Here is a 15,029-nt window from a genome sequence, read left to right on the forward strand (position 1 = left end):
CTGGGCCAGTGTAAACACATTGCTCAAGCGCCAAGTGTACCAGCAGGGCGCTACACAAGGTCAGAGAGGAAAAAAGTGGGACAGGTGCTTATGATTCAAAGTCAAATATTCAAATATCTGCTGTCGAAGTTGTTTGTGTGCTATATTCTTTTCATTTGTGAAGTAAAAAAACACTAGTTTGAACAGTCCCCCTGCTTCAGGCTCACATATGTTTAGACTGGATCTGTCACAGAACACCTCTTCTCCCGCGTGACTGCAGGGCAGCTGAAACGCAGCGCGATAAGGTGCCGATCATTTGTAATAGCTGATTAAGTTGTTAATTAAAGAAAATTTCGAGCATCCAGGCTTTCCGGCTTATAAGCGTGTCTCTGATTTATTTTTCTTGTAAATTAAACATCCTAGGAACAGGAATTGGGGGCATTTAGGGGACATTTTTCAGCTTTATTACAGACTAAATGAGTAATTGGCCAGTCATTAAATCAAGTGACATATTAATAGACAGTGAAAACAGGCATTTAGTTGCAGCCCTGCTTGTTTGAACAGAACCACAAAGGCAGATGATGTCAAAGATGATGAGAAAAAAGTCATTTTTTTCTCAAAATTAAAAAAAAAGTAAAATCTCATATATTCAAAACTGCATTCGTTCTGATGCACTCTATTGTAATACCCACGCTACTTAAGGCAACCAGCAGATGGAGCACTTTCAGTATTGAAAATGGCTGGCACTCTCAAACCTCACTGCTTCAATGCACTCAGATATAACAGATGCTTTAACCTCAGCTGGCCTTTCACACATACTGGGAATGAGACACAGGTGCTTTTCCTGTCTGATTATCCTCGCAAAGAAAAGTTCTCCCCCCTCCCCATCTTTAACGTTTCTCATGTGAATGTGTTGCTGGATCATTACACGGCCTGTCTTTACACTCTTTACTTACCAGAGCAGCTCTGCCCCCCTGGGATAAATAATGAATCACAGGCTCTCCAGCTCACAACCTGAGGCTGCTTCCCAATCATCACACCCTGTTCCGGTCTGCCGGCTTTTCACTTTTCCATGTTCATTTGCGCACAGCAAATGCCATCTCTGCCTATCCATCAGTGGACGAGCAGACGCGTATATGTCGCAGCTCTCAGAGTTCTCACTTTGGACCCTTGAGTAACTTACAGTATGGGCACGGAGGTGTACTTTGCCTCCGGATGTGAGAGTCTCAATTTATTAGAATGTTATTAAGGTGGGAGTCAGATGGATGTCAGTCTCCAGGGTGCCATAAAGCCCCACACTTGATGGCAATCAAATCTCCTAGCAACGATGTGGAAATCGGTGTGGGCTGTGCTGAGCTTCATTTTTTTTTCCCTTTTTATTTTTTTATTTGTAAAGATTTTTTTCAAGTTCAGGTTTCATGAATGACTTTTTAAAAGTCTGCGTTCAATCAGCACTGAATCTGTAACTTGTGATTCATTGCAAATGAACTTCAGCATTAAAAAATATTTGCAAACCTAAAGAATGTAACCTGAAGTAACAAGATGTGAACCCTGCCTGCTGCATTCAAATGCTTATCTGTGGATAAAATTGTATTTTAAGCTTTGTTTGACCAAAATCCCTAGCCATACACTCATCTATGAGCATGTAATGTGTGGTTTATAACACAGTGTAGCTGTAAACACATTTAAATACTTATGTGTTTATCTTCTTGCATCTTCAAGCTTACAAACCTATTAATCATTATTCTGGATAAAAAAAAAAACCTTAAAGTGCTACCATGTTATACACAGTTTGTAAGCAATAGGAACACAATACTACAACTAATTCAGACTTTGCTAAAGCAAAGTAAAGCGGTTAGCTATGTTATTGAGGAGGCTACATCAAATATAGGAACCTTCTGTGGAATGCAGTTAGTGTAAATGTGGGCCAATAGGGCAGTAGGCTGCACTGGAAGACAGCCTGTTGCGTTCGAGTCCACTAGGGGCAAAAACAGTGCGCACCCGTTGACGTGTTTCAAATAGTTCCTGTTTTGGAATGTGTGGAGTAGTTGAGGTTCGTTCACACTACGAGTTTGAGTGTCGCTGCTTTGTCAGCATTGTTTTTCTTTTTGCGCGATGAGAGCGGCTATTTAAACACTTTTGAAAACTCTTTTTGTTAGCTAAGCTAGCTAGGTTCTGCAGCCGTACAATAATGGACTACATATTTTCTATCACGGGCAGCGGCGCCAGAGTTGTCAGGGATGCAATCTCTCAGAGACTGTGGCCCGGACCCGTGCAGGACTCGGTCCACCTAGAGCAGCACAACACTGGGACGACACATGACAGAAGTACCGTCTACTCCAGGACAGGTCAGTCTCACATCAGCTGTGCTCGCTGAGAGTTTTGCTGTGTACGCTCTCAACTTTACAGAGCGAAACAAGCCTGCAGTGCACGCCTCGGAGAGTGCTTCCAAACTCCCTTTGAAAGTCATCGAGTTTAACGTATACTCGTGGATTTTCTCCTTCCCTTACCCAACACTACACGTGTTAAGGTTTTGCAATAAAGAGAAACTCCCACATTTAGCTTCCGCAACGTTTAACTAGTAAAATCTGACGCGTTGCTATATATTTTCAACTTTTATTTTTCGAGTTTTGCCAGCCATTTCCGCAGCGATCTATCGCAGCTTTCAGTGCAGTCAAAAGTTACGCGTATTAAATGAAACTGAGCGTTTCCACAAAGGTTCAAACACGGATTGACACGTTGCGTAACGACTGCACTTTTTAAGTTACCAACTGTCAAGCACTTGTTGCTGTCAGCAGAGCCCCGTCAGCTGACCCAGTCACTTTTAATGGGCTCATTAAACTCGCAACATTGGTCGTGTTGTCCTTGGCAGGGCCTCAAAAACATTACACAAAACAGTACACTTTAACCCAGCTAACGTTGTATGGTCGGCTGGGTTAAAGAGCCGTACTGCAGATTTATAAAGAACAGTTTAAGGCAGTGAGTAAAAAAAGTGTGACCCTTAAACATTTTTCCACTGATCTATAGCTCAAAGCTAAGATTAATTTCTTCTGTGCCAATCACTGTACATCAGATTTTTTGCAGTACTTTACATTGTGCAATATGCTAAAAAAAAAAGAAGAAAGAAAGAAAGAAAGAAAAGGGAAAACAATCTTAAGCTTCATGAGCTTTCATTGTGCAATTGTGGCTCATGCACACATGATTTATGAAAAAAAAGAAAACCTCCCACAGTGTCCAGTCAAAGGGCTGTATGCTTCCAGTTGCATCCCTACAGCTGAGCTCATGTTAATTAATAAGGGATCGGCTAGGTTCATGTCCTCTGTGGTTGCATTCTCCCTGTCCACATTGTTATGAGGATGCAGTGCATGTAACAAGTGAAGCATTTCAAATATTTCAGATCAGCAGGCAGTCCATGCTTTAAAGCATCCAGCCAGTGAGTGAACAAGTATGTCCTCAAGGCGTTTCACATCGGGGGAGTATCTCCATGTTAATGAAGATTGGATTTTTTTCCCCTTCTCCCCTCCTCTTTCTGCTTCGCATCTCACACTTAATTTGTGATGAGACCCATCAGTGCCTCCTCTGACTTTGAATCAAAAGCGCAGAAATGTAGTGCCATTGAAGTGAAAAGCAGAAACGGCTCGGAGCTCTTGTCCCTCCTTCCGCCCAGATATCACACTGAAGGCTGTGCGCTGTTACTTAGAATTAATTGGTCGCTGTGAAAACAAGGAAAGTTGCAGTGTGAGGGCACGCTTCATTTTTAAATGTACAGGAGGTTTGACGCTCGTGCAGAGTCATCAGGCTCCAGAGCTCGGTGGTGGGCAGGTTAATTGTTCAATCTAATTAGGACAAAGATTAATCAGATGCATGCTCTGCTGCTCTTGAAACGCCACGGATGGCATTCGGGTTCATTAGTAGTCCCCGTGCCTCTCTCCCTGTCTCTCTGGACAGCGGGGGTTGTTTGGGAGAGCAGGGTGCTGCCGCCCCACTAAGACTGAGACTAACTTGACGTGGAGTCAGGTTGTGGAAGTGTGCAGACGATGTTAGAGACGGGTAACTCTACAGTAGAACTTCTACAGGAACTGTGGGTGGGCAGTGTGCTACATTACAGCTCAATAATGGCCCAGTTGGTGCACAACTGGGCCAGTATACCCTAACCCCTGAGTAACAGACAGCAACCTCACCTATCTGTGCTCCAGCTGCTGTGTGAGGAATGAAACGGCCCTCTGTGAACCTCTATTTCTGGAGCAGAGGCCTCTCTGTGTTAAGTTACACGCGGCTACTCATATTTCATATTTAGTTTAATAATAATGGATTGGATTTATATAGCGCTTTTCAAGGCACCCAAAGCGCTTTACAATGCCACTATTCATTCACTCTCGCATTCACACACTGGTGGAGGCAAGCTACGGTTGTAGCCACAGCTGCCCTGGGGCAGACTGACAGAAGCGAGGCTGCCATATCGCGCCATTGGCCCCCAACACCAGTAGGCGGTAGGGTAAAGTGTCTTGCCCAAGGACACAACGACCAGGACAGAGAGCCCGGGGATCGAACCGGCGACCTTCCGGTTACAGATACGCTTCCCAACCCCCTGAGCCACGGTTAATGATCAAACCTGGTTTGCCAAAGAAAGTCAAAGGCCTTTCCACATTCTCAACCATAATAGCCAAGTCAAACAAGTCAAAGTCAGATCTGTGAATGAAGTCACACTTGAGTTGGTGATGTTCCTGTACTTCCAGTTCCAGGTGCCAAGAGGGGTAATTTCCTCAGGTAGAGTCTGCAGAAATGCACGCTTACTGAAAGCATTCATAAAGGGCTCGAAATGTCAGATTGTCTAGGAGAGAGTCCTCATGCACTTTACGATGTGTCAGTGGGACAGCCCTGAGACCTTAGTGGGTATTTGTCTCTAAGAGCAGATCCAAAGAGGCTAGAATAAGCCTTGAATTGAGACAAGCGTTCTAAGCTGCTTCTGTATACAACCAGGGGCGTGTGTGATTAGTTAATGACACGATAAAGCAATGCCACCCTAACTCATAAACACTAGAAAGGCTAATCAGTTAACCTAATTATTCAGATTTTATTGATATACAGTACAATGCAAGATAACTGTTGGTTGCGAGATGTTACACAGCAAACCGTCGCCATCAGGAGCATCTCGCTGTCTCTCTGTAACAAAGTTGTAAAGAAGTAAGCTGGTAAGTGAAGCTTAAGCTAAGATATCAGAGTCAGAGTAAACTTTCACATATTTACTCGGCTGGGGCAATGTGTAACCACTTTCTGCACAGGCACGTGGACTTTAACCTTTAAGGAACAAAGCAAACTAGTGCAGTATAATGTTTGTATGCAACGTTATTGCACGCACACTTCTACACACCATGTTTAAATTTGTTTGTTGAATTGCGCTCAATGTTGACTGTGTTTTCTGACTGCCATCAATGCTAGAAAATCGTTTATATATAACATATCTTACATTTTTGAAGAAAATACTATGGGATGGTATAGTATGTGTAATATTAGTGTCATCCCAGGTACTTTTTGTGGTGTATGCTTTGTACTTTTACTGCCTTTATATAAGAAATTAAAAAGAACCACACTGCATTAGTTTGTTTACAACACGATGTGTGTCATTGATGTTGTATAGCCAGGTTCTTGCCAGTACACTGCGCTAGAGGGAATTTAAAAGTAAACTACTTTCAGAGTTCTCACGCTAGGAAGCCTTCACACGCCCTCCCACTTCACAGTGCAACAGCCTGAAAACCTTGAACTGTGTTTTGGAGCCTGAGATGATGAGGGAGGTCGGCGGAACTGGGAGGTTTTCCGTCATGAGGAACAAAGAATAAACAATCAGAAGTGTAGCTTTGGTTCCTACACTTGAACCTTTTCAAGACATGTCCCTTTCTGACATAATAAGATGCACTGAGATGAAAAAGACATGCAAAAGCAGTGTAAACACAAAGAAGTGCCACACCTGCAGACGTTGGGTCACATGCTACAGCTCAGCATGCTGTTTCAGATCGAGTCCACCAGCGATCCTGTTCAGCTGTAATCGGCGGCATGTGACACTTTCTGGATGTTTTGAGAGTTTGCACTGGTTAAAGTGATACACTTGTGTGTATGCTTACAATGTACTTTCCCTTCTGTGGTTTGTCTATGTGTAAGTCTACAAAAGAAAAAGGAAAGGAAGTTCAGAGAAGTTGTTCTTCTGTTTTCGTAGACAGATGGGTAAGATAATTATGGCTGAAGACTAATTTGGATCAGATCCCTGAAACTGAGATCTTTTCTGCAATATATGGTTCCAGATTTCTATTTTAAATAATGAAGTCTCAATTTAATAGGTGCCTGTGAACCGACAAAACAAAAACTGATGCATCACGATGATGCATGTAAAAAGGCAACAATTTAGCCCATAAAATCATAGTTTTCCTGCTTTTTAGGTTTGTTTATTTTCTTGCAAGCCCTTAAACTATAAGGTAGCTTCTGCTGCAGAGTGCATTGTTTGTTGGGAACTGGAACACGTACATGCAGCACTGCTGGTAATTCAAACTTGAGCTCGTCTCTGGCTCTGCTGTCACACCGAAGTGGCCACATAAACAGATTGTGCGCCCAGACTGTATATTAATAGCAGATGATTCATCTGTGCCACGGTCCAAGAGCAGGTTTGTCCTCACGACTTTGAACTCTTCAAAGCATCTCCAGGTTCTTTCACTCCCCCCTGGGGTTTTCACTTATTTGTCAGTGTTCACGTTCACCCTTAGGCTGACACCGACTCCACTGCAGTTATCAGGATGATTCAGAAAGTGCAATCTGCTCTCAGTGCTGTAATGACTGATTTTAATCACCTTCATTTCCAAAAACAGTCCTTGAGCAGTTTGTATTAGCAGGTCACTCGCCCTGCATGCTATTATGTGGCACTCCTGGGAATTTTGATGGCTCTGTCAGGGGAACCTTAGTGGCAGGAGTTCCCGGGGGATCGGCCGACCGTGGCACCGAACACCTGCTCTGCACTTGTGTCTAGGGTTTAAACTAATGACCTGTTTCCTGACCCTTAAAGAGTTCTTCACCCATGCACGTTGCACTGCATTTCAGAGTGTAATGACCACTGTCTTTCACCAAAAGAATGACAGAATAATGTCAAATAAAAACCTGCAAAATGAGATCAGTTTACGAATAAATACATTTCCAGATGAAAGGTAGAGGCACTGATGAGAGAGGAGAGCTGACTGGTCCAGATGATCTTTTTAACAATGTGCTGAAAGGCCTGAAAGGTTTGAAATGAGATGTCAGCGTGCTGAATAACATTATGTGCTGTATTCCTCGGATGGGGTCTTGAGGTTTCAAGACAGCAGATGTTTGAAAGAGGCCAGATGAAGAGCACAAATGCAGAGTACACTGAGGCTTAAGGGGAGGTAATTACAACCTGTTCTGCGTGACTCAACTGCTTCTTCTGCATCTTCATCACTCCGGCTGAAAAGAGCACCCAGCCTGAGTAAACATGCAAGGAAGTAATTTCTCTACTTACTGAAAACATCACAAAAACAAAACCGGAGGCTGTTAAAGAGCAGTGATGAGCAGAGTGATGTCGGCTGGAGTTTTCATCTTTTCAAAGTCTCATTTCACTTTAGCATTTGCAGACTTTCTATGTGTAGTTTGTCTGAAGCTGCCAGGCTTTGTTTTTTGGTGCCTGTTCGTGGTTCATCGCAGTCTTCCCAACACTTTCCCCATCTGTAATAAGCCAAGCAGTGGGGAGTCTGTGCAAAGAGCTGTTTGATATACTGTACAGATGACGCTGTCATTCCCCCTGCTGCATAGTGGGGAACACCTGGTGATGTCACTCCTCATGGTGGAAAAAATGATATTTACCGAGCTTTAAATTGTATTTACTTTAGAGTGGCATTTATACATGCTGGTTAGTAAAGCATGCGTGTACCAGCCCCTAGATCAGGGTTCTACTTTAAATAATTGAGTAATCATGTTGCCTGCTAATGCACACAGATAATTCATTTTGAAGATTATCCTAAGCTTCATTAAGATTGCTTGGCTTTTTCAAAAACCTGGTAAAACTGGTCTAAATGTAGTCTGACATGCTTGTTGTGAGAACAGTTAGTGCCTTTCTCTATTGTCCCAGTCAGCTGCTCTTCCTCTGTCCTCTGGGCTCAGAGCAGAAGCAGGATTTTATTAATGCCCGCTGTACCTAAACTGTTAAAGTCAAGCATTAGGCTAAATTCTGTTTATGCAGATATTTGGTTTCGATCCAGATAGAACTGGAATACAGGGAAAAAGCTGAAGAGCTAAATAATACGGACCAGGCATTAAAGTTGAAATGTTTCACTCATTAATTAAAGAAAATAACTAGATTAAAAGGGCTTTGAAACACATTGTTAGCTGCAGCTGTGCTGTGTTTTTTTACCAAACAGTCCAATGGAAATATTTGCAGATTCAGTAAGTGCACTGATCAGTGTGCTCTTTATGGCTTCAATCACTATCTGTAAATGTTTAACAAAGCACTCTGACTGTTTGGTTTTTTACCCATGGTTTGAAATGATCACATACAGTTTGAGGAAAAGAGAAACTAAGGAAAAAAAAAACATAGCTATCCTCCTTCTTTACCTCCTCTTCCATCGAGGGTTTCAACATTATAAAGGATAATCATTTGTGCATGAAATAGTTTGTGCTTTGTCTCATCCCTCCTGTGTGATAGTTAGTCATGCAGACAGATTTAAAGAGACGGTGTCTTAATTTTTCCCCAGTGATCTCAGCAGACTTGTCTGGCTTAATGGAAAGTGAGCTGTCTGTGTTGGTGGTGCTGTCTCTGTTACTGGTTGGCCATTACAGACTGTGGTTAAATAGGAGGAGCACTTTACATTACTCACTTAGCTGACTACCTTTATTTAACCGAGTGTTGGAGGATGTTAGATTATTAACTGAGGTATAGCTAACATTACTTCAACCTAAAACTTCTCATCCAGGATTCAAACACTCCTGTGTCACACTTTATATTTTAAGCTAAAGAATGCAGAGAAACCCCAACAATCAGACGACCTCCTGTGAGCAAGCATCTAGCAGCGGGAAGGAAAAACTCCCTTTCAACAGGAATAAACTTCCAGCAGAACCTGGCTCAGGGAGAGGCGGCCATCTGCAGCGACTGACTGGGAGTGAGACAAAACAAAAAGACACACTGTGGAAGAGAGCCAGAGATTAATAATAACTAATAATTAAATGCAAAGTGGTGTATAAACACATAGCGAGTGAAAAGAGGTGAGTGGAGAAGAAACGCTGTGCATCATAAGAAGCCCCCAGGACCCTGGGCCTATTGCAGTGTCTCACTGTAAGCGTTATCTAAAAGAAGAGCTTTAAGCATAATCTTAAAAGTAGAGAGGATGTCTGTCTCCTGAATCCAAACTGGAAGCTGGTTCCACAGAAGAGGGGCCTGAACGCTGAAGGCTTTGCCTCCCAATTTGCTTTTAAATACTCAGGAACCACAAGCAAGAGCGAAGTGCTCTATTGGAGTGATACGGTACTATAAGCACTTTAAAATAAGATGGGCCCGATTATTCAAGACCTCGAATGTGAGGGGAAGGATTTTAAATTTGATTCTGGATTTAATAGAGAGCCAATGAAGAGAAGCCAGTGTGCTCTCTCTTTCTTGTCCCTGTCATTACTCTCACTGCAGCATTTTGGATCAACTGAAGGCTTTTTAAGGAGCTTTTTAGGACAACTAGTGCCCATTTCAGTGGACGATAACATTCATTTTCTCAGTCAAAAACACTTCTATATAAATATTCCAATACCACAATACCAAATGCACAGTAAATATCCCTGAAAAACAAGAAGTCGACGTATAAAGTAATCTCTTTCAGAGAGGTATATGTTGGTAACCAACAGTATTACACAGGCAGTGATACTTTAAACTGGGCATACATTGTGCGATCTTTTCAGTCGCGTTATTCAGCTCCTGCTCAAACTGCACGATTGACTCGCAGGGGTTCGTAGGTCACGATGCAGGGTCTCACACTATATGGTCCGATGCTCTGATGCGACCTGAGTGCTCACACTTTGCGTCTATAAAATGAAGGTTATAACAGAAAATCTGTTCCTCTCTGTCTTTCACTCACACACACACACCACCACCATCAACTTTGCTAGATTGCTAATGAAAAACATTGAGCAGGCAACTGTGATTGAGCAGCAATGTAAATCCAACTATTTTCACGGTTGTTGTGGTCGTGATAATTTTGTGAGGCCACATCAAAAAGGCTGAGATGAGCTTGCCAAAGTTCTACAAGTTGTGCCTCCATCGCTTGTGTCCAGATCACACGCTGCACTGCTGTGCTGCTCCGTCTTTTCACTTTCATTTCTGTGTTTGCGCGTGCGCAGTGTGAGAGGCTGCGGTGACACCCTCACGATGGCCGGCGGGACTTCAAACAGGTTTGATTTTCTTACGACCAAACGATTGATGATCAGCAGATGGTCGTGACGTGTTAATCGCTTCTCGTTACCCCACGTATACTACACGATGCATGACACACGATGAAGGCGAAACTCAGACCGATCAACAAAACGGTCGCATGACTGAAAAATCGGCTCAAAATGAGCCAAAAATCACACAGTGTATGCCCAGCATTAGAGGAGCCATTCTCAAACCAGACTATTCCTGTTTAAATGTACTTATTGTAAATAACTGCTTGTGGTTCATGTGCAGGTTCATAAATCCGAACCTTAGTGAAATATTTTTTCCACTTTTGCTTTTCTAATGAGAATAATTTGTTGCACTCTAGATATGTTCTTGTTTATGTTGAACACAGAATAAGTAAATTAGGGAATAAGCTGGTTTCATGACTTCTTGTCCACCTATTACCACTTTTAGAAAGAATTGTATAGGGTTGCTGGATGTATGATACTGTTATACAGCAGTCCAACACTGAGTGTGCAAGTGTTGCTGTAGTTTCCCTTACAACTCCTATTTTGTACTCTTTGCATTTGGCCTGATTTAAACCTAGAACAAGTCCGTTTGCTTTTAAGAACAAGTCCGTTTGCTTTTGGCTCAATAAGAAGATCTGATAATGCACAGTTTGTGTTTCTCATCGCTGAGCTCATCACTTCTCCTGCTATTGATCGGTGCTGTAACCTCTGAGGTTAGTGTTGCTGCTGTGGTGCAGGGTGCCAGGGTTCAAAAAGGCGACATAGACCAATAAAGACGTGCTTCTATACTGCAAAGTTAGACTACACAAGTGTATGTGCCAATCTCACTGTCTTTTCTGTCACTTGCTTCTCTGTTAAGGCAATCTAAGTGTCTCTTATACTAATAACTAAGTCTAAATACACTTTATAATAACTGCACTTTTTTTTTAAAGATCATAACAGATTAGTGGCAGCATTGCCTTACACTAAAAGATAAGTTACAGAGTTGTTGTGCAAGCTATGCTGAGTGAACATTATGTATGTATATATGTGTCCTAGCCATCGATCTGGCTGATGCACCCGGCACACACACACACACACACACACAGAGAAACCGTCCTCCCCTAACTTTGACTTGGAAAGATATATTGCTCAAAGTGCAATAACCTTAGCAGCAACGGGTGAAGGGATCTGAGTGTGATTAGTGAGCTGAGAGGCTGAATGTATGTGACAGCAGGACCTCCTGGTTTCAGCTGCGTGAACTGTGGATCAAAGTGCTTTCACTACACGTTAGCAAGAAACTAACAGCTGCATAATTGTTTGCCAATGCCTACTTTCAAATATGCTAGATGCCTGTGTTGGGCTTACCTCTCTACTTGTGAACAGTGGAATTTATCCTGTTAAAAGATGACTAGTTTGGTCTCTAAACACCCAAAAATGTTAATATTCGAAGGTTTTTGAGGTTAACATTAAGGCTGTTAATGTTTTCTATAAAAATCAGTTGTGTTGATAACCGTGCTGGAGGCATAGCTGTCTGGATGACAAGAGTAGTTGCCCCATAGCTTTGGTCTAGACCAGCCATTCCCAGAGTCCAATGTGCTGTGGCCCAGTTACAAACCAGAAAATCCCACGGGCATCACCCAATCCTAAATCATCACTGTGATCAAAGCACAAGAAAAAGTGAAGTATTTCTTAAATTGTATTAAAAATCACTTTGGGAATCACTGGTCTAGACTGAAATGTGCTATGAACCTGGTGGACTCCTAATAAACTTTGTGATGACCCTCATGGACCAGGAGGTGATGACTGCAGCTGAACTCAGACATTGAACCGTCAGGAAGAAGTCCTGACAGAAAAACATATGTTAGCAGCTTATTATTTGGCAGGTAAGACAGCACTGCTGTAATAACTAGCAATTAAGGTGTTTATTAAACATTTTTAATCAGGAAAGTGTTTACTGAGGTCATACTGTAGAGAAAAAGAGGCGAAGGCTTGTTTCTCTATAGACTGAATTACAGCCAAACTTGTTTTTGGAAGCAGCCATCTTTTTTTATGTCTATATATCTACATATATCTATATATAGATATATATAGATATATAGATACACATATGTATATGTGTGTATGTGTATGTGTATATATATAGATATATAGATATAGATTCTTATTTGTTACCAGAATTAGCTCTTTTTTTCCCCAAATTCTACATTTAATGAATGTTTGTATACATTTAGGGTTAACTTTTAGTTTGAATACTTGTTGTTACTGAGGACACATTTCAGCCAGCGCCAAAAAAGCGCACCAAGGCCAGAGACCCAATTATAAAGCTCATTATGATCACAGTCAGTCAGTCATTTTATTCTTCAGTTGAATCTGCTGGTGTGTAATGCAGACGGTTTTGCCACTGAGTCCTCTCAATAACACCTTTTCTCTTTAAGTCTGCATCAGGTTCGTCACTATGGAAACAGTCATGTCCACGCTGTCAGAATATTAATTGAACCGAGTGTGTGTGGGTTAGCACTGACACACCTCGGCGTCTGGGTTATAGCGTGCAGAGTGTGGAAAGGGAGGAATTTAGGACCACATTACCGTACCAGCAGCTCAGCGGGGGTGTGATTAGTTGACACTGGGAGAGTGTTAATGAGAGGACAGGGCAGATCCGCTGCCTCCTGTTCTGGGGTGGACATAGCCACACATAAACACACCACACACACACAGAGACACAAAACTGCAGTTCAGCAAAGTTTCAAATAAAGGCTGAGTGGTGTATAGGCTGGCCCATGGAGGCTGGTGGTTTAATATACTTTGGAGCTGAGTGGTACAGAGAGCGCTGGCAAAAGGGTGTTGCCTGTCACACTGTTTTCTGTGTGTTTAAGTCGACAGTCTCACGGCACTCATCCACTGTATATTCATTACAGTGTAATGTACCTGCAGCCTATCACTGTCACACAACAATAATAGCCTCCGCTATACACTACTGGTCGCACTTAGATTCCTCTCAGCGGTATTCATTGGAGACAGGGGGAGTGTTGATTACGAAAGATGAAATTTGCTATTGTTGTTGTGTTTTTATGTTACCGCAACTTGCACGGTGAGAACAGATGATAGTTTAAATAAGTGTAATTTACTTTCCCCCAGGTTGGAGACGTTTAAAGTATTAAAAAGTGTGCAGAAGAATTTGCTTTATCAAATATGATGTGGCCATCCAGGGGCCTTCTAACCCCCATCAGAACGACTTTAGCATGTGAATAATATCAGTTTGCATGTTGTGCTGTCAGTAATGGTTCAGTGAGGACTTGAGCCATGAATGAATTGAGATGTTGCTCTCTCTCTCTTACTGTGTGGATGGAGCTTTCTGGGCTCTCTGCACAGGCCTCTCAGCTCTCTCAGTGGAACTACATCAATACTTTGCTCATAGTGGGACAATACACTTCAATGTACAGCTCTGTAGCTTCAATGTATAATAGATGACTTCCCATTCCACATGAGACAGAGGCCCACAGCGCTTGCCACTGCGTTTCACCATTATTAAGTTGCCATGTCCAGCTAAAAGCTTGGTGCCAAGATAACAGCAGCGCCATCCACCTCTAAAATGGGATTTTGTCGGCATGTGTGATAATCAGCACTTTCTCGCCCCTGTTTTGTTTTAATGCATATTTCAGTAACTTGATGGACAGTTCAGAATCTCAGCGTGCCTGAATAAGAGTTTGTCATTGCATGATGGATTCATAAGTGATTTTGATGGATCATTTGCCCACTGTCAAATACCAGGTGCACTCATGGCAAAGTGCAACCTCCTCCCCTTCTCTACATCTGAACATATACCTGTATATATATGCGCTCACCTCTGCAGGGTGTTGATCTGTTTGAGCCTCCCGTGTCACCACTTGTTTAGTAACACAAGGCAGAAAATCAAAACGGCAAAGAAACACTGTTTTGTGTTGTGAAACAGGCCTATAATCTTTTTAACCTGACCCTAACATTGGTTTTTGGATTTTGCTGTTGCTACTGAGCTGTTTGGACTTTGTATTTATAGGCTATGACAAGCTGTGCTAGAGGGCTGTCGATATCATTCATTCCCTTTAATACAAACAGATGTGTCAAACCTTATTTAATGCCTATTGATGTCTGAGATTTCCCCAGCTCTGCCCACTGTTTCTATCAGAGCGAGTGCAACAGCCACAGTATTGGATAGTTTTGTACAGGTATAGTTTTGAGTTGTTGCAATGAAACTTCAGCAAATTGGACTAGCATGCCACATTGTTTTATTCGCTTTGATTTTCATGGTGTCTTTGAATTTAACGTTCAGCTCTGTAGGTTGATAATTTTCATTTCCGTCAAACCATGTGGCAACCTTTCATTCCTAACACAGAACCCATTATACTCGATATCCAACCTTATCGTATCTAACCGAAACATTCTGTTTATTTATTATATATCACTGCATTGTGATTTTAAATGTAACAATTGATTGAAATCCAAAACCAAAACAGTGATTTACAACAATACAATAGTGTAAAGAGACACCATTGGTAATTGGCTGTCAGTCATTTACTGTTATTTTGATCAATTTTCTTTGTAAGGGTAGCTGTAGCTAGGGATATATATATCATTTCTTTCATGGTGTCGCAAAATAAACTGTTTATGGCAATATT

General features: G+C 42.0%; 1 protein-coding gene across 3 annotated transcripts in view; it reads left to right on the top strand.

Moving 5' to 3' along the window:
• Positions 1 to 15,029, top strand: part of oxr1a (oxidation resistance 1a) — a 168,129-nt gene that overhangs the window by 99,858 nt on the left and 53,242 nt on the right. Inside the window, exon 1 of one of the 3 annotated variants that reach the window (XM_040013144.1) lies at positions 1,603 to 2,327. The exons of the other annotated variants lie outside the window; for them this stretch is intronic. Within the exon in view, the coding sequence (XP_039869078.1) occupies positions 2,171 to 2,327 (157 nt within the window). The 5' untranslated portion in view covers positions 1,603 to 2,170. Of the gene's footprint in view, positions 1 to 1,602; positions 2,328 to 15,029 lie in introns of those variants that run through there. 3 annotated transcript variants of the gene reach the window in all.

This window comes from Simochromis diagramma, unplaced genomic scaffold (genome assembly GCF_900408965.1).
Source record: "Simochromis diagramma unplaced genomic scaffold, fSimDia1.1 OVJJ01000618.1, whole genome shotgun sequence".
NCBI classification, from domain to species: Eukaryota; Metazoa; Chordata; class Actinopteri; order Cichliformes; family Cichlidae; genus Simochromis; species Simochromis diagramma.